We start from the raw sequence: 19482 nt of genomic DNA on the forward strand, positions 1-19482 counted from the left end.
CTAGGTGAATACTATTCCGTTTGACGTGAAGTTTGTGGCTTTTTATCCAAAATTCAGTCCAGATTTTTACGTGGAATTTCAGGAAAAAATTATTCCAGGACAATTTATCTGAAATTTTGTGAAAAACCAAGGTTGTCCTCTAGCAAAATTTATTAAATTTCGACTTACTTTCTGCAATTTTATTCTGTGTTAAAAAATTGCGTTGAAAAATTCACACAAGTAGTTTTATGTGCTTTTTGCACCCTGTGAAGGAGGAACGTCCATAAACAAATCACAAAAAACAGATATAAAAGCCAGGACATTTTGTTTTCAAAAAACCGATTTTGTTCACTCTCGGTCTGGGTCTTACTACGCCCTATTCCTTGGGTCTTTTGGTCTGAAAATTTTACTAGACATTCGTCATCGTGTGTATTGAGTTTTGGCTGAGATTTGAGCTTCAGATTCGTCTCACACAATTAATAAATTTTTTATTCATCACTGTCAGGGTTGAAAGGAAGGTTCATTTCTATGTGAAACTGTTTGACATTTTCCCTATGTGAATACTGATCCGTTTGACGTAAAATTTGTGGCGTTTTGTCCCAAATTCAGTCCAGATTCTTACGTGGAATTTCAAGAAAAAATTATTCCAGGACAATTTTTCCGAAATTTTCTGAAAAACAAGGCTATCCTCTAGCAAAATTTTTGAAATTTCGCCATACTTTCTACAATTTTATTCTATGTTGAAAAATTGCGTTGAAAAATTCACACAAGTATTTTCATGTGTTGTTTGCTCCCTGTGAAGGAGGCACGTCCATAAACAAATCACAAAAAAAAAGATATAGGAAAGAAAAGTCAGGACATTTTGTTTTCGGAAAACCGGTTTTGTTCACTCTCGGTCTTGGTCTTACTACGCCCTATTCCTTGGGTCTTTTGGTCTGAAAATTTTACCAGATATTCGTCATTGTGTGTATTGAGTTTTGGCTGAGACTTGAGCCCCAGATTCGTCCCACAAGATTTTCAATAAAAAATTTATTCATCACTGCCAGGGTTGAAAGGAAGGTTCGTTTGTGTGTGAAACTGTTTGAGTTTTTTCCTAGGTGAAAACTCATCCGTTTGACGTGAAATTTGTGGCGTTTTGTCCCAAATTCAGTCCAGATTCTTATGTGCAATTTCAGAAAAAATTATTCCGGGGCAATTTTTCCCAAATTTTTTGAAAAACCAAGGCTATCCTCTAACAAAATTTGTTAAATTTCGCCATACTTTCTGCAATTTATTCTGTGTTGAAAAATTTCGTAGAAAAATTCACACAAGTACTTTCATGTGCTGTTTGCTCGCTGCGAAGGTGGCACGTCCATAAACAAATCACAAAAAGGAGATATAGGGAAGAAAAGCCAGGACATTTTGTTTTCGGAAAATCAATTTTTTTCACTCTCGGTCTGGGTCTTACTACGCCCTATTCCTTGGGTCTTTTGGTCTGAAAATTTTACCAGACATTCGTCATTGTGTGTATTGAGTTTTGACTGAGATTTGAGCCCCAGATTCGTCCCATAAGATTTTCAATAAATATTTTATAAATCAATCCCAGGGTTGAAAGGAAGGTTCATTTGTTTGTGAAACTGTTTGACTTTTTTCCTATGTGAATACTCATCCATTTGACGTAAAATTTGTGGAGTTTTGTCCCAAATTCAATCCAGATTCTTACGTGGAATTTTAGGAAAAAATTATTCCGGGACAATTTTTATCAAGTTTTGTGAAAAACTATCCCTTCACCACCCCCATGCGGATGGTCTACAAGGTTCATAAATACACCTCTTACTATAGGACGTTTACCTTGCCAACATTTAGATCCGGCTCTTCCTAAATTTTTCTGGTTTACCTCAACATTTCCCACTTGTCCAACTGTTGTCGAGCAGTTTTTGGATATCAAACGGACCTCCCCATAAGGTGATTTTAGTGTGGCCGATTTCCCCTCTTTTCTCTAGCAAAATTTGTCAAAATTTCGCCCTACTTTCTACCATTTTATTCTGTGTTGAAAAATTAACACAAGTACTTTCATGTGTTGTTTGCACCCTGCGAAGGAGGCACATCCATAAACAAATCACAAAAAGGAGATATAGGGAAGAAAAGCCAGAACATTTTGTTTTCGGAAAACCGGTTTTGTTCACTCTCGGTCTGGGTCTTACTACGCCCTATTCCTTGGTTCTTTTGGACTGAAAATTTTACCAGACATTCGTCATTGTGTGTTTTGAGTTTTTGCTGAGATTTGAGCCCCAGATTCGTTCCACAAGATTTTCAATAAATTTTTTATTCATCACTGCCAGAGTTGAACAGAAGGTTCGTTTGTGTGTGAAACTGTTTGACTTTTTTCGTAGTTGAATACTCATCCGTTTCACGTGAAATTTGTGGCGTTTTGTCCCAAATTCAGTCCAGATTCTTACGTGGAATTTCAGGAAAAAATTATTCCGGGACAACTTTTCTGAAAAGTTGTGAAAAACCAAGGCTATATCCTCTAGAAAAATTTGTGAAATTTCGCCCTACTTTCTGAAATTTTATTCTACGTTTTTAAAATACACACTAGTACTTTCATGTGCTGTTTGCACCCTGCGAAGGAGGCACGTCCATAAACATATCACAAAAAGGAGATATAGGGAAGAAAAGCCAGGACATTTTGTTTTCGAAAAACAGGTTTTGTTCACTCTCCGTTTGGGTCTTACTACGCCCTATTCATTTGCTCTTTTGGTCTGAAAATTTTACCAGACATTCGTCATTGTGTGTATTGAGTTTTGGCTGAGATTTGAGCCCTAGATTCGTCCCAAAAGATTTTCAATAAATTTTTTATTCATCACTTCCAGGGTTGAAAGGAATGTTTGTTTGTGTGTGAAACTGTTTGAATTTTTTCCTAGGTGAATACTCATCCGTTTGACGTGAAATTTGTGGCGTTTTGTTCCAAATTCAGTCCAGATTCCTACGTGGAATTTCAGGAAAAAATTATTTCGGGACAATTTTTCCGAAATTTTGTGAAAAACGAATCTAGAAAAATTTATGAAATTACGACTTACTTTCTGCAATTTTATTCTGTGTTGAAAAATTGCGTTGAAAAATTCACACAAGTACTTTCATGTGCTGTTTGCACCCTACGAAGGAGGCACGTCCATAAACAAATCACAAAAAGGAGATATAGAGAAGTATAGCCAGCAGGTTTTGTTTTAGGAAAACCGGTTTTGTTCACTCTCAGTCTGGGTCTTACTATGCCCTATTCCTTGGGTCTTTTGGTCTGAAAATTTTACCAGACATTCGTCATTGTGTGTATTGAGTTTTGGCTGAGATTTAAGTCCCTGATTCGTCCCACAAGATTTTCAATAAATTTGTTATTGATCACTGCCAGGGTTCAAAGCATGGTTCGTTTGTGTGTGAAACTATTTGACCTTTTTCCTAGGTGAATACTCATCCGTTTGACGTGAAATTTGTGGCGTTTTGTTCCAAATTCAGTCCAGATTCTTACATGGAATTTTAGGATTAAATTATTTCGAGACAATTTTTCCGATATTTTGTGAAAAATCAAGGCCATCCTCTGTGAAATTTCGCCCTACTTTCTCCAATTTTATTCTGTGTTGAAAAATTGCGTTGAAAAATTCACACAAGTACTTTCATATGTTGTTTCACCCTGCGAAGGAGGCACGTCCATAAACAAATCACAAAAAGGAGATATATGGAAGATAAGCCAGGATATTTTGTTTTCAGAAATCCAGTTTTGTTCTCTCTCGGTCTGGGTCTTACTACGCCCTATTCCTTGGGTCTTTTGGTCTGAAAATTTTACCAGACATTCGTCATTTTGTGTATTGAGTTTTGGCTGAAATTTGAGCCCCAGATTCGGCTCACAAGATTTTCAATAAAATTTTTATTCATCCTTACCAAGTTGAAAGGAAGGTTCGTTTGTGTGTGAAACTGTTTGACTTTTTTCCTAGGTGTATACTCATCCGTTTGACGTGAAATTTGTGGCGTTTTGTCCCAAATTCAGTCCAGATTCTTACGTGGAATTTCAGGATAAAATTATTCCGGGACAATTTTTCCTAAATTATGTAAAAAACCAAGGCCTCTAGCAAAATTTGTGAAATTTCGCCATAATTTCTGCAATTTTATTCTGTGTTGAAAAATTCACATAAGTACTTTCATGTGCTGTTTGCACCCTGCGAAGGAGGTACATCCATAAACCAATCACAAAAAGTAGATATAGGGAAGAAAAGTCATGATATTCTGTTTTCAGAAAACCGGTTTTGTTCACTCTCGGTCTGGGTCTTACTACGCCCTATTCCTTGTGTGTTTTGGTCTGAAAATTTTACCAGACATTCGTCATTGTGGGTATTGAGTTTTGGCTGAGATTTGAGCTCCAGATTCGTCCCACAAGATTTTCAATAAATTTTTTATTCATCACTGTCAGGGTTGAAAGGAAGGTTCGTTTGTGTGTGAAACTGTTTGACTTTTTTACTAGGTGAATACTCATCCGTTTGATGTGAAATTTGTCGCGTTTTGTCCCAAATTCAGTCCATATTCTTACGTGGAATTTCAAGAAAAAATTATTCCGGGACAATTTTTCCGAAAAGTTGTGAAAAACCAAGTCTATCCTCTAGAAAAATTTGTGAAATTTCGTCCTACTTTCTGCAATTTTATTCTACGTTGAAAAATTCACACTAGTACTTTCATGTGCTGTTTGCACCTTGTGAAGGAGGCACGTCCATAAACAAATCACAAAAAGGAGATATAAGGAAGAAAAGCCAGGACATTTTGTTTTCGAAAAACCGGTATTGTTCACTCTCGGTTTGGGTCTTACTACGCCCTATTCCTTGGGTCTTTTGGTCTGAAAATTTTACCAGACATTCTTCATTGTGTGTTTTGAGTTTTGGCTGAGATTTGAGCCCCAGATTCGTCCCACAAGATTTTCAATAAATTTTTTATTCATCACTGCCTGGGTTGAAAGGAAGGTTTGTTTGTGTGTGAAACTGTTTGACTTTTTTCCTAGGTGTATACTCATCCGTTTGATGTGAAATTTGTGACGTTTTGTCTCGAATTCAGTCCAGATTCTTACGTGGAATTTCAGGATAAAATTATTCCGGGACAATTTTTCCGAAATTTTGTTAAAAACCAAGGCTTATCCTCTAGCAAAATTTGTGAAATTTCGCCCTTCATTCTGCAATTTTATTCTTTGTTGAAAAATTCACACAATTACTTTCATGTGCTGTTTGCACCCTGTGAAGGAGGCACATCCATAAACAAATCACAAAAAGGAGATATAAGGAAGAAAAGCCAGGACATTTTGTTTTCGAAAAACCGGTTTTGTTCACTCTCGGTCTGGGTCTTACTACGCCCTATTCCTTGGGTCTTTTGGTCTGAAAGTTTTGCCAGACATTCTTCATTGTGTGTTTTGAGTTTTGGCTGAGATTTAAGCCCCAGATTCGTCCCACAATATTTTCAATAAATTTTTTATTCATCACTGCCAGGGTTTAAAGGAATGTTCGTTTGTGTGTGAAATTGTTTGACTTTTTTCCTAGGTGAATACTCATCCGTTTGACGTGAAATTTGTGGCGTTTTGTCCCAAATTCAGTCCAGATTCTTACGTGGAATTTCAGGATAAAATTATTCTGGGACAATTTTTCCAAAATTTTGTGAAAAACCAAGTCTATCCTTTAGGAAAAGTTTTGAAATTTCGCCCTACTTTCTGCAATTTTATTCTGTGTTGAAAAATTCACACAAGTACTTTCATGTGTTGTTTGCACCCTGCAAAGGAGGCACATCCATAAACAAATCACAAAAAGGAGATATAGGGAAGAAAAGTCAGGACATTTTGTTTTCGGAAAACCGGTTTTGTTCACTCTCGGCCTAGGTCTTATTAAGTCCTATTCCTTGGGTCTTTTGGCCTGAAAATTTTACCAGACATTCGTCATTGTGTGTATTGAGTTTTGGCTGAGATTTGAGCCCCAGATTCGTCCCACAAGATTTTCAATAAATTTTTTATTCATCACTACCAGGGTTGAAAGGAAGGTTTCTTTGTGTGTGAAAGTTTTTGACTTTTTTCCTAGGTGAATACTCATCCATTTGACTTGAAATTTGTGGTGTTTCATCCCAAATTCAATCCAGATTCTTACGTGGAATTTCAGGAAAAATTATTCCGGGACATATTTTCCAAAATTTTGTGAAAAACCAAGGCTATCCCTCTAGCAAAATTTGTGAAATTTCGCCCTACTTTTTGCAATTTTATTCTGTGTTGAAAAATTCACACAAGTACTTTCATGTGCTGTTTGCACCCTACAAAGGAGGCACGTCCATAAACTAATCACAAAAAGGAGATATAGGGAAGAAAAGCCAGGTCATTTTGTTTTCGGAAAATCAGTTTTGTTCACTCTCGGTCTGGGTCTTACTACGCCCTATTCCTTGGCTCTTTTGGTCTGAAAATTTTACCAGACATTCGTCATTGTGTGTTTTGAGTTTTGGCTGAGATTTGAGCCCCAGATTCGTCCCACAAGATTTTCAATAAATTTTTTATTCATCACTGCCAGGGTTTAAAGGAATGTTCCTTTGTGTGTGAAATTGTTTGACTTTTTCCCTAGGTGAATACTCATCCGTTTGACGTGAAATTTGTGGTGTTTTGTCCCAAATTCAGTCCAGATTCTTACATGGAATTTCAGGAAAAAATTATTTCGGAACAATTTGTCCAAAATCTTGTGAAAACCAAGGCTAGCAAAATTTGTGAAAGTTCGCCCTATTTTCTGCAATTTTATTCTGTGTTGAAAAATTCACACAAGTACTTTCATGTGCTGTTTGCACCCTGCGAATGAGGCACGTCCATAAACAAATCACAAAAAAGAGATATAGGGAAGAAAAGTCATGACATTTTGTTTTCGGAAAACCGGTTTTGTTTACTCTCGGTCTGTGTCTTACTATGCCCAAAAGACTGACTTGAGTGTCGGAGTGCAAACGGCCGCTAGGACGCTCCTTTGTCTTTGCAGGTGAGAAGTTTCTTGACAGAGAAGGTACAGTTCTCAGGCAAGGATAAAATGACCGAAGTGATTGTTGGAGACGACTGGCGAGACAAGTCAACTGGACAGAACATAAGTTAATTTGAACAAAGGAGCAAATTGAAATAAGTAAAATAAAATCATTTATGAATAATGAGAAAATTGAAGAAAAATGAAACCTTAAGAGAAAGCAGTTGAAGCATTAAATGAGAAGTGTGTTAGATTTCGTCATTTATTGCGCCAATCGTGGAGGTATAAATAAACACTCTTCTCATGCATTCAGACCACTTCTTTTTCTATACGTTTCTCTTCTAAAAAAATTTAATTAAGTTTTCAATATTTTATAAATTTAAATACTTTTATTAAAAATATTTATTTTATTAAATATTTAAAAAATTATATTTTTTAAGTAAGTCGCTATTATTTAATTTTATAATTAACTTTGTTGATTTTGTTGTTATTTTTATATCGTCATTATGTATATGTTTCTACCCAGAACATAAAAAATAATTTAATTAAATTTTAACTTTTTTATAATTTTTAATTGAATTCATACTAATTTTTTTAGTATTTAAATTTGTTTTTTTTTAATTCATTTGATTTTACAAATTAAACCATTAAAAATGAAATTTTCTTCATTATATTTTTTACAAACAACATCTTTTATTTTATAAATAAAATGCTGAAATAAAATAAAATCAATTATTTTTCGATGAAACAAAAATTTTAAATTTTAATAAAGACTCAATAAAAATACCTTAGAAAAACTTAAAACTTAATTAAATATTAAAAATATTATAAAATACTTTGCTATCCTTTGTTTATTTATCTAGGTTTTTTTTATTCTACTCTTAAAAGCAAATTCCGGGCGCAAATATAGTTAGTTGAGAAACTGAATGTTGTATAACTGCAGATGTTGCTACAAACCATGGGTCCAATTTCAGTGTTCTTCTTAGAACTTATGACAAAGTTATGACAAAGAAAGTAATTGTATTGTCAGTAGAGTTATAACTTCCACATATAACTTATGCACTTCTATCTATCAATAGTGTTGCTTACTAGAACAATAATTATACACAGTGAATCAGTACACCAGTTAAGTTCTCGAGAAAAAGATAAAAATCACGAACATATATAAATTTCAAGTTTTTCTTTGTCATAACTTTTCTATATATATTTTTCTACAACATTATTCTACCAACAATAGAGTGAAATATAATCAAAAACTAAGATCTGATACCATTATCAGATAATAACATAATAACTCAACTAAAATAAAAGAAGAACCGACACTCAAGAGGTCTATGATAATGATTATGATGAAGCAACGATGACTTGTGGTTTGAAAACACTTTTACATTGCCAAATATTTTTATGAGTAAAGAGCGTTGACCTCATGAAGTGGTAGATCTGTTAAAATTTTGCTTTTTTACATGACTTGAAATATCTTAATACTCCCAATTATATTATTCTTTATTGTTGATTAAAAAAAATATTGTTACAATTGATTTGATCAATTTGATTAAATTACAACCAATTTAATTCAATGGCATACAATTTGATTAAATTGCAATTAATTTAATTAAATTATATATATATATATGTATGTATCTTAAATAGGGATACTTAGAAGTCTTATAATAGTACTGCAACTGGCCCTTTCTTCTGAACTTACTGTTCTTATTTCTCATTTTTATGCAGTGAAAATTGTAGGTTAGCATTTTTCAGTCACTCTGGATGCATGTGGCATCCAATGGACCATGCATGTGTACTCGTTAGGTTACTGTCGGTGCAGTTCAACCAGTTAGTTGCATAATCTTCTTCTGCGTTAATTACACTGCCTCCACTCCATTGGAGATGCTATGGCTATAGATAATTCTGATACTCAAACAAAATAATAGTTCAATTTCAAAGAAAAAAATTTCTTTAATTTTATAGTCATAAAAAATACATTGAATAATTGTGTTTTTTAATTAATACATAACGAACTAAATGAAATTGACGAAAATATCATTGTTAGGTTGAAGTGAAATCGTTCCTCCCCCGTTTATTCACTACAAGAAATAAGGATGGTAGAGTCTCCAAAAAAACGATGCAAAAAGCAAAAGAGAGACGTTATATGGGGCTAATGTGAGCTTAGTGTCCCAATAAAAATAAAAGTTAATCTTTTGGTGATTATGTATTAGAGATGACCTCCAATGGGACACAAATTTACAAGGTAGTGTTGGTTAAGCCTACATAAAAAAATTATATTATTTAACTATAGCGTGTGGGATTATATATTATGGGTGATCCGATAATGGATCGATAGTAGATGGTCTCATAAGCTCAACAAATAATTACTACGATAGGCTCGAAATGGCTCTATACCATATTAAGAAGTGAACTTTAAGCTTAACTCAACCTCATAAAATCAACTTATAAGGTGAGATTGCACCCACTTATATACTATGAAATGTCATAATCTTTAGTCGATGTGGGATCTCTAACAATAATTAAACTTAGCGTTGTCATTGGGGACAATACCTGAGAAACAAATACTAGTGTCGTCTAGACCTATGCTAAATGTAATAAAATATTAACTTGCATCCACTTTGTGTCTCCATGCAATATCATTCTGCAACTTATTTTTGGATTGCATCTATTTTGTGTTCCTATTCTAGATGCTAACTTATTATTATTATTATTTTAATAATTTTTAACTTACATCCACTTTGTATCTTCATTCTAAACTTAATTTTATTTTGTCACTTAATTTTTTCCATTGCATCTATTTTGTGTCCACATTCTAAACGCTAACTTATTATTATTATTTTAATAATTTTTAGTGAATTAAAGATATTTATTGTGAACATAATATTTAACATTTATTTTTGTGTTTAAGTATATATCATCCATTTTAGTTTTAGTAGTTAGGAGTTGGTGATTCTTTTGTCATTTACCACTACAAAAGTTGGTAACATAACACTGTTCTCTTTCATAATGCCTAGTTAAAAAGTACAGTAGTTGGTTTCCCTGTTCTTACGTTATACCTAGCCTGTGTCGGTAGTTATAAGAGTCCTTTGTGGACTTCTATGATCCGCTTTTATGATTTTTTTTTTTTTAACTTACAAAATTATTTTCTCATTTTCTAAATTTTATTTAATAACATTTACAATAAGCCTACAAGTAATGTTTTCGTTTATGAGAACGTATTAAATGAACATTTAATTAAGCTTACCCTAACCTGCAATAAAACAACCTAGGATACAGAATATTTTAAACTATTGCAGCTAAGATCACACTACTTTCCGCGTTTTGGAACAAGAATAATTCCAGTAGGCAAAATGGCTGCAAAACATGAATGAACTCATGGAGAAATTTAGTATTAAACATTATTTTTTTTCCCTGCTACGGAGATGGGATTTAGAAAACTATTGAAGTCTTCGTCTTCCTCTTTCGGTCGAGTAGCTTGCTAGGGTTTCACTAGGATCTTTCTCGTCTTTGTGCTTCTCCTTCAGCTCTCAGTCTCGAGTGAACACCGAATGGGGGTACCTGCTGCAGAAGGCACTCTGACGCTCAAGTCAGTAAAGGGAGTAAATGACGTACCTTTTTTCTTGGAATGTGTGTTATTTATATTATTTTAATGGGCTTACCTTATTGGGCCTGATTAGTGAAATGAATCTCACTTATAAATGTATTACCTAATCCTTAATGACAGATTAGCTTCATTGACTTTGGTTTGAGCGTTAATGGATTTATGTGTCGGTTGATCGGACCATTCGTGATGGTTTCCCTCGTCTCGACCGAGTTTCCCTCATCTCGATCGAATTTACCTTGTCTCGATCGGGTTTATCTTGTCTCGGTCAGATAGATCGATTCTCGGTAAGAAAGACCGAATCTCGGGTCGGTCTCACCCTTACCAGAATAGTCACTTTCAAAAATCCCACATACTCTATTAATAATCTTTTTAAAATTACACACATCTTGTTTTTTCTTCTGAACAAAACTGCATTTGTAATTTAAGAGGACAAACTAGGTTTTCACTTTTCAGGTAGATCCGTACTTTTGCTTTTTCTCTTATCTCTATGGTAACAAGCATATAAACAAGAAGAGAAGCCATACATGTGTTTGTTGTGTAAGAGACTGAGCAAGAGATGAAGCATTTTGTCTTGGTCTTTCTTTTGGCCATTCTGGCCCCTCAGGAGTGTTTCCATGCCACAGTGGAAGCAAGGGATGGTTTCGTCAGAACCAGAGGCATCCACTTCATGCTGAACGGATACCCTTACTATGCAAACGGCTTCAACGCCTACTGGTTAATGTACACAGCTTCTGATCCATCTCAGAGGTTCAAGGTTTCCAATGCCTTCCGAGAAGCAGCAAGTCACGGCCTTACCGTTGCTAGAACTTGGGCCTTCAGTGATGGTGGTTATAGACCCCTACAGTATTCCCCTGGCTTCTACAATGACCAAATGTTCATGGTAAGACACCAACACTTTCGTCGTTTCTTGTTGGGTGTACTGTGTTCATATTTTTAATTTCAATTTCTCTCTGTTTGCTGGTATGAAGGGGTTGGACTTCGTTATATCTGAGGCCAGAAAGTACGGAATTAAGCTCATACTGAGCTTGGTGAACAACTATGAAAATTTTGGAGGCAAGAAGCAGTATGTGAACTGGGCTAGAAGTCAAGGGCAGTACCTTACTTCAGATGATGATTTCTTCAGGAGCCCTGTTGTTAAGGGCTACTACATGAACCATGTCAGGGTTAGTAGAATTTCTTTGTATGTGCAGATTAAAAACTTGGATAGTGAAATTTGCTTCCTTTAACCAGACAAGTTCTTGTACTTTTTGTCTCTTTTATTTATCTGTGTTCCTTCTACCGTTACCATCTCTTAAGATAAAGAAAAATGATTTTTTGGCTCATGGGAAACATAATTTCAAGTTCTGAATTTTGTTCATCCTTCACAGACTGTTCTTAACAGATACAACAGATTTACTGGCACCCGTTACAAAGATGACCCAACCATCATGGCGTGGGAGCTTATGAACGAGCCTAGGTGCACATCGGATCCTTCAGGAAGGACTATTCAGGTCAAATATTGTGTTCCCTTTCCACCCTTTTCCATTTAAATTTAAGCTAAATCTAGCACAGAAACATAGTACTTTATTCAGAAAGAGAAATGAAAATTTGAAGGATATGATTAAGACAAATTAACCGAAAGTGTGTAGTAAAGACGTCAATCACGGGCCTTGTTTCGTTCTCCATTGACACTTTTTTGTTTGATTAAAGGCGTGGATCACGGAAATGGCTTGGTTTGTGAAGTCGATAGACAGGAACCACTTATTGGAGGCAGGTTTGGAAGGGTTTTACGGTCAATCAACACCAAAGAGAAAAAGATTGAATCCCGGTTTCGACATAGGCACAGACTTCATTGCAAATAACCGAATCTCAGACATAGATTTTGCAACTGTCCACTGTTACCCCGACCAATGGTTAGTTTAGTTAGTTGAGTTAGTAACTAACTAACAAAAATTCAGTTAATAACATTCTCAGATTCATGTTTTTTTAATTTGATTGCACCATAAACAGGGTATCCAGCTCCAACGACCAGTATCAGCTTTCGTTCTTGAACAGCTGGCTCAGTGCTCACTTCATGGACGCGCAATACGCTATAAGGAAACCGGTTCTGGTGGCGGAATTTGGGAAATCGTTGAAGGGTTCGGCATACGAGAGGGATGAAGTGTTCAATGCTGTGTATTACAGAATATACGCTTCGGCTAAGAGAGGAGGAGCAGCAGGGGGAGCGTTGTTCTGGCAGCTTCTGACGGGGGGAATGGAATCTTTTCAAGACGGGTATGGAATCATGCTTGGCCAGAGTTCCTCTACGGCCGATCTCATTGCGCGCCAATCTCGGAAGCTGTTTCTGATTCGGAAGATCTTTGCGAGGGTGGCGAACATGCGGCGATGGCGAAGATCCAGAGGCAGCAGAGGATTTTCTGGCTCTGGAGGTGGAAACGGAGGTGGCCACGTTGGCAACTGAAACGGGATTACTACCTTACTACTTACTACTTGCATGTTACACACAGTTCAAGTTTGTTCTTTTGTGTTACACCGGTTTCTGACTAATACACTGCCATGGAGGATGCCCCACCAGAAGATCTTCCAGATGAATAGTTATTTATAGCCACTGGTTAGTTATGTACACTTATGTCTTCTTTGTTTCACCTTCACTCCTATACTCACCACAAGCAGCTCTTGAATTCTCCAATGGTATCTACTTCTAGGTTGCTCGACCTCACTTTACTTTTTAACTTTGGAATGAGAACAAAACAATGTCATTCTTCTTATTATAACCTAAAGTTTGAATGAAAAGTATATTATTGTAGCGTTATGGCCGAACTCAAATTCGTAAACTTAGTTTTTGGCCTCATTGGCTTATGCATGAGACTAGGAGGTTGTAGCATCATGAGCCGAATCTGATATTGTCTATAAACAGATCGCTTACCGATATTTATATTTATATTTAAAGACATTAATATCGTATCAGCATAAATGAAATGAAGAAATATCGGATAATCAATCTTAAATAGAAAACAATATTTAACCGAATTAAGATAATAATAAGACCAAATACAAAAAAAAAAAAAAAAAAAAAACACTGCCTTATATAAGAGAAAGAAAACATCTCACATAACACAATACAAAAAGCATTTTCAACTCATATTTTACATTATACTCATTATATTTTAAGCTCTTACCGACTTGACTTGAGCGTCGGATTATCTTCTATAAGTGGAGCCCCCTCATTTTCTTGTCTATAACAATTATAAATCCAAGACATAACATAAAATCTTAATCTTGAAAGAAATAAAATGAGATGTGTCATTAGCCCATTAAAGCACATTTCAATGTTTTACTACACGTCTTGAAGCCAATAACGAATAGCAAATAAAACAAAACCTATGCAGAGTCCCACCGACCCCAAAACAACAACGATTCTAACCCATAGATAAGATGCGAAAACATCCAGTATAAAACCGTTCCACAGCCAGTACCATAAAATAGAGAAAATGGATCCAATAACAGCTCCAACAACCACTTGGTTCACTGTATGAAGCTGTTGTGACACCCTCAGGTACGACTGCAAACATAGAACAAGCATAAGCAACTCATGCTCACAAATATTTTCTATTTTGATACTATAATCAAATTCAGAATTTCTATAAACCGATTCAGTACGCTAGGGCAATGGAGTTTTCAACTATACCATAAAAAGATAATACTTCTTATCAATTCCTTTCTATGATTTCACTAAGCTAAGGTAATGTACAGTGTGTGTCAAAATGCCAATATTCATATTAACAATTCAACCATATAAGTGAAAACAAGAGGATTTAGTTCTTAGAGAGCACTCTGAGGATTTAATATTCACAGTAGTCTTGTATACAATTTTACCGTGACACTTTGAAAACAATAAACATCAAATAAGTTGTGAAATGGCATGGTACAAGCTAGGTCACAATGTTCTGGCCTAGAAAAGTATACAGTATTTTGTAATGATGCACATGAACCTAATGAAGAGGTAATGGAGATAACCATTTTAAATGGATCATATGGATTGGCAGAAATTTGAGGTACCAAAAACACAAGGAATAAAAGCTACACCAACGAGGCAACAAACTAAAGGCTAAACAAGAAATATTATACACTTACAAAGAAAGAGCCAGATGTCAGGACCAATCCACTCAGGGCAATGGTAAATACATTTAGCCCAAGCCATTCTACGCCTGAAATATAAGAGAAACAAACAAATTTTCATAGTGAAACCATATAATTGTATACGTGTTTAAGAAAAACAAAGAAATCTAAAAACATCAGCACCTCCATGAAGTAACAGAAAAACAATTTTAATTAAAGATTTTTTTTGCTTGTATTTGAGTCTTTCACATGACTGCCACGAAAATTTTTATTGTCATCACTAAAAAAGGAAACTGAGATAATGGAGTTCTTCATTTCTTGAAGCAATTCTAAAACAAAAAGCAACTTGTTTTGCCAAAGAATTTCAAACCAGGCACTTCCCATGTTAAAATTTACAAACACGAAAACAACGTTAGTTCCTTTAACAACAATAACCTTTTGAGCTTCCAGAACTAGGAATATATACTAAAACATGGAAAATATTTAATGAGTGTAATGTTCAATCGCTTTATATTGCTACCTACCAAAAAGAATATATAAAAATATTTATGCAAGGAACAGAAAACTAAGATTTGTAGACCACCTCTCTTGGTAACTTATTTTTTTCTGAAAGAAACAACTGGTACGAGATATATTACCTGACAAAATAACAAAGAAGACAGCAAAGAATATGGATTGTGCATGTGAAGATGGCATCCCTGGGTCAGATTTCAGGGTTGAAGGTCGCTCCTGATTCAGTATATGTTTGAGCAAAACAGAAAGCAATGCATTCAAAATTGACCCTGCGGTAAACCATAAGGCTTCTGCATCATGCCTCCAAAGAATGAAACCACCATAGAGGGCACTTACTATCCACTTGCTCTGTAAATAATAGCACCAAATACATTAGCTTATAAAATATAGTTAAACTATAATGTGGACATAATTCTACAGTGATCACCCCTTAAGATGGGAATTCAAACAGATTGTTGAAATTTAAGTTTCAATACAAGCAAGCCAACCATCTTAAACTTAGTTTCATAAGACTAAAAGGTCTATCATGTGAAATGCCTGTGAATTAATTTATTTGTACAAATAACTTTAAACGATATCACTTAAAAGGAGCATTGATCATGGAGACAAAAATCCCATAGCCAGATATGGTGATTAGGATCAAAAATTGCTCCAAGGAAAACGAGGTCTTATAAGACCCCATCATTGTCTGAAGAACATATATAGAAAACTAAGAATGTTGTGGGAGAATCAGTGAATAATTCAAATATGTCAGTGACACTAGTAGGTTGCAAGTAACTTGGTGGGACATGTTCTCAAAACCACGATATATAACATGAAGTTAGTGACTAGAGCATATTTTTCTGTATTTATGGATGTGCAGTAGGTGCATGAAAGCCTTAACAGAGACTATTTGTTTGTTAAGAGAATGCAGAGTGGTAATGTAATAGGAACTTGGGATGTCTAAGTCCCACATCGAGTATTATAAGATGTTCCGTGGAGTATTATGGGATGTCTAATTCCCAGATTTCCAAGTGTTTGAACACATAACAATTGATGCCTATATCATATCAAAGTGTTACTGGCCTCTGGAAAAATACAACATTGTTGAAGTGCCACTATTTCTGGTTGTGCTAATATTAGCTGTTCTATCAATTGAACAATAAGCCACAACTATGAAGTATGCTCTTAAAGTTGGCTATGCTTAGCTTTTGGCTTTTTTTCTTGTTTCTTGATCCCTTACATCCATTTTTTATTCAAGCTGCATAGCAAAAAAGATAAGAAGTAAAAGAAATCTAGTTCAGTAGAAACTAATGGCGAGCGTGTATTAAGAATGTGTTTTCCAAAACTAATCCCTGAGTACTTCATTATTAAGGGAACATTCAACAAGTTGATCCTACTTAGATAAGCTTCTTCGTAAAGAATCTATATAAGAAGAAAATGAGAAGATAAAATAAAATGAGTATCTTCCATAAGCTAAAATGAACTACTGAGAAACTCAATTCAACTGGATTTTTTATTTCCTTCTCATAATTGAGAGTAGATTGAGTAGCTTCTGCACTCTTTATTTATTGATCATGATTTTTTGGTTTAACTTCAACATGATTTTTTGGAGAGCATATTCAAATGAACCTATTAGTAAGAAAGTGAGCATTTAAACCACGGGCCTAGCAAGCAAATGGATTTGGACTCTTTTCTCACCTTCAATAACATGATACAGATTATACAGTCATGTTAAAAAGAGAGAAAAAAAAAAGTATATTTCAGTGTAACAACATCATTAACTAGTGAATCCTCTTCCTAGCCATCAGTAACAAAATCATCTTTTTCTCTTGCAACCATATTCCACTTCTGCTAACATTCATTTCTCATAACAAACTCCATGCATGTCAGTAACCATGTCAAAAGAACCCTAAGACATTTAATAACATATATAGAAAACTTTGCCTAGAAGAGCAAACATTCCCACCACTAGGGGTGGGGATCAAAAGAGTGAAAATTCAGAATTGCAGTAGTCAAAACACTATTGTAAAACATTAGGGGAACATTACGAACCAGTCGATTGAGCTTGTATTCCACCTCATGGGACAAAAGCTTTGACTGAAACGGGGACGTCCCATCGATGAAAGCTTCTTGTTCAAACACTTGTATGTTTTCATCGCCTTCTCCATCTCTGAAAGCAGAAGTTCTCATAGATTCACCCATGCTTTTGGATACCCAGAAGGAGTTCCTTCTCAAAACAGGTCTCCTTGAATGAAATCCACTGCAAAGTAATGATCTTGAAGGAGGAAAACAACAATCAGGAACTGAAGCGTTTTTCAAGTTTCTTCGTTCAACCCCATTTGACCCCTGAAAAAGAGTAAAGGGAGTTTGGCAAATTGAAGAAGCTGCTGCCATGTGAGAGGAAATCCTCTCCAATTTATCTTAGAAGATGAAGCTCCAATCCAACTGAAAAAAAAAATTTAACACCTTCTACAGTGGAAAAAAATACATCAAACAAACATTTATAATAAAAAGGAATGATATATTTTAAAATCCAATTTTTTATACAACCACACTTTGATTCTTAACACTATTATTATAAAAAAAAAAATTATATTATTTAAATTTATCTTTTATTATATAACTCAATTGATTGATGGTCAAACTATTATTTTTTATATAATAATATAATAATATTTTAAATTAAAAAATAAAATATTAATTTATTGAATGTGAAATATATGTTTTGGTGAAGCTATAACCACCAGTGTTATTTATTATCTATGAAGGAGGGTGTTCCACGGAAAGTCCAACGAACCATTCTCTGTCCTCTCCACAATTCCAAAACACCAGAGACGACTTGTTTTCCTTAATAAAACGAATACATGTATTATTAATACTTTTTATAAAAAAATATATATGCATCTTTACATTTTAAAAAAATAATTTTCAGATCATGTAAAATAATTTCTATTCAATTCATATTATAAAATTCTACACTGTGAGTTTATTCATCTCGTAGTTTTATTATTAAGAGTTTATGATTATTGCAAATCTAAAAAAATTGTTATTTAATTTGTAGTGCTTAACATAAAGTTATTAACTAAAATATAATTTTAGGAAACCGTGACTGATGTTGATTTGTGTTTGTTGTGATCATTGTACACCCAAATGATTTGCAAGTAAAGAGTTTGTTGGTGATTGATGTGTAAATAAAAGCGTGGAAATTAGAGAAAATGTTAAATACGATCCTCCATGTAAATGTGGAATGAAAAAAGAAAGTCACGTTTTGTCGATAAAATATATATTGAGATGTTCGGGGTTTAGGATTTAAGATTAAGTTTATTTTATTGATATATTTCGTATAAGAGGTAATTTTGGATTAAAATGTATTAAAAAAATATTTTTTTAAAATTATTTATTATAAAAAAAATTATTTTTCTTATTAAAAAATTTTATCTGTGGGTTTTAATCTATTTAATTAAGATAAAATTATGAATTTAAGTATGAGAATCGTTAGAAGGTTTAATTAAATATAATTAAAATTTTGTTTTGCATCTATTTTCTTTCATATGCTCTTTTTTAGTGATCATTGTACACCCGAATTGATTTGTGAATAAAGAGTTTGTTCTAGGTGATTGGCGCGTAAATAGAAGTGTGGAAAAGTGAAGAAAGTGTTAAATACTATCCTCCCATAGATGTGGAATGAAAAAAAAAAGTTACATATTTGTATGAGAAACTATGAATGACAATGTGGGTTGGTTTATCCTGCGTTTGGCCCGCAAAAATGCAGGGTTGGATTGACCCTTCATGTGCAAGAAATACAGGTGCATTTTAATACTTCATTCCTTATAAGAGGTAGCGTGTGTCTACGAATCAACCCGCATAAAGAAAATATTTTAAAAGTAAAATTCATTAATTATAAAAAAAATCATTTTTCCTACTGAAAAATTAAAATTTTATCTATGTTTTAATTCATTCAATTAAGATAAAATTATGAGTTCAAGTATGAGAGTAATTATTAAAAGACTTAATTAAAAATAATTAAAGTTTTGTTTTGCATCTATTTTCTCTCTAAAAATGTATCATATGATCTTATCAAAATTTTGGTAAAAAAATATTTTAATAAAGATAACTAATTTTCAAAAAAAATCTTTTATTAAAATCTTTTCTTTATATTAATTTTTTAATAAATTTTAAATTAAATTTTTACACTTAACAACTAAATTTATTTTCGGTGTTACGCGGAAAGTCCAACAAACCATTTTCTGTCCGGTCCACAATTTCAAAACATCGGAGACGAGTTATTTTCCTTAATAAAACGAATACATATACTATGAA

At 34.0% G+C, this 19482-nt stretch overlaps 2 protein-coding genes across 2 annotated transcripts; one reads left to right on the forward strand and one right to left on the reverse strand.

Moving 5' to 3' along the window:
• Positions 1–10957: 10957 nt before the first annotated feature.
• On the forward strand, positions 10958–13360 carry LOC137810257 (mannan endo-1,4-beta-mannosidase 7). The gene is made up of 5 exons (XM_068611431.2): positions 10958–11449; positions 11538–11732; positions 11937–12059; positions 12259–12461; positions 12559–13360. The coding sequence occupies exons 1-5, from the start codon at positions 11126–11128 to the stop codon at positions 13007–13009; spliced, it is 1296 nt and encodes a 431-aa protein (XP_068467532.2). The 5' UTR covers positions 10958–11125; the 3' UTR covers positions 13010–13360.
• Positions 13361–13827: 467 nt separating this feature from the next.
• Positions 13828–17975, reverse strand: LPPEPSILON2 (Phosphatidic acid phosphatase (PAP2) family protein). The gene is made up of 4 exons (XM_068611433.2): positions 17215–17975; positions 15306–15528; positions 14683–14756; positions 13828–14110 (listed from the first exon to the last, which is right to left on the reverse strand). Exons 1-4 carry the CDS (start codon positions 17554–17556, stop codon positions 13886–13888), a joined length of 864 nt encoding a protein of 287 aa, XP_068467534.2. The 5' UTR covers positions 17557–17975; the 3' UTR covers positions 13828–13885.
• Between the last annotated feature and the right edge of the window lie 1507 nt (positions 17976–19482).

The sequence above is a fragment of the Phaseolus vulgaris genome, chromosome 2, assembly GCF_051622355.1.
Source record: "Phaseolus vulgaris cultivar YP4 chromosome 2, ASM5162235v1, whole genome shotgun sequence".
NCBI classification, from domain to species: domain Eukaryota; kingdom Viridiplantae; phylum Streptophyta; class Magnoliopsida; order Fabales; family Fabaceae; genus Phaseolus; species Phaseolus vulgaris.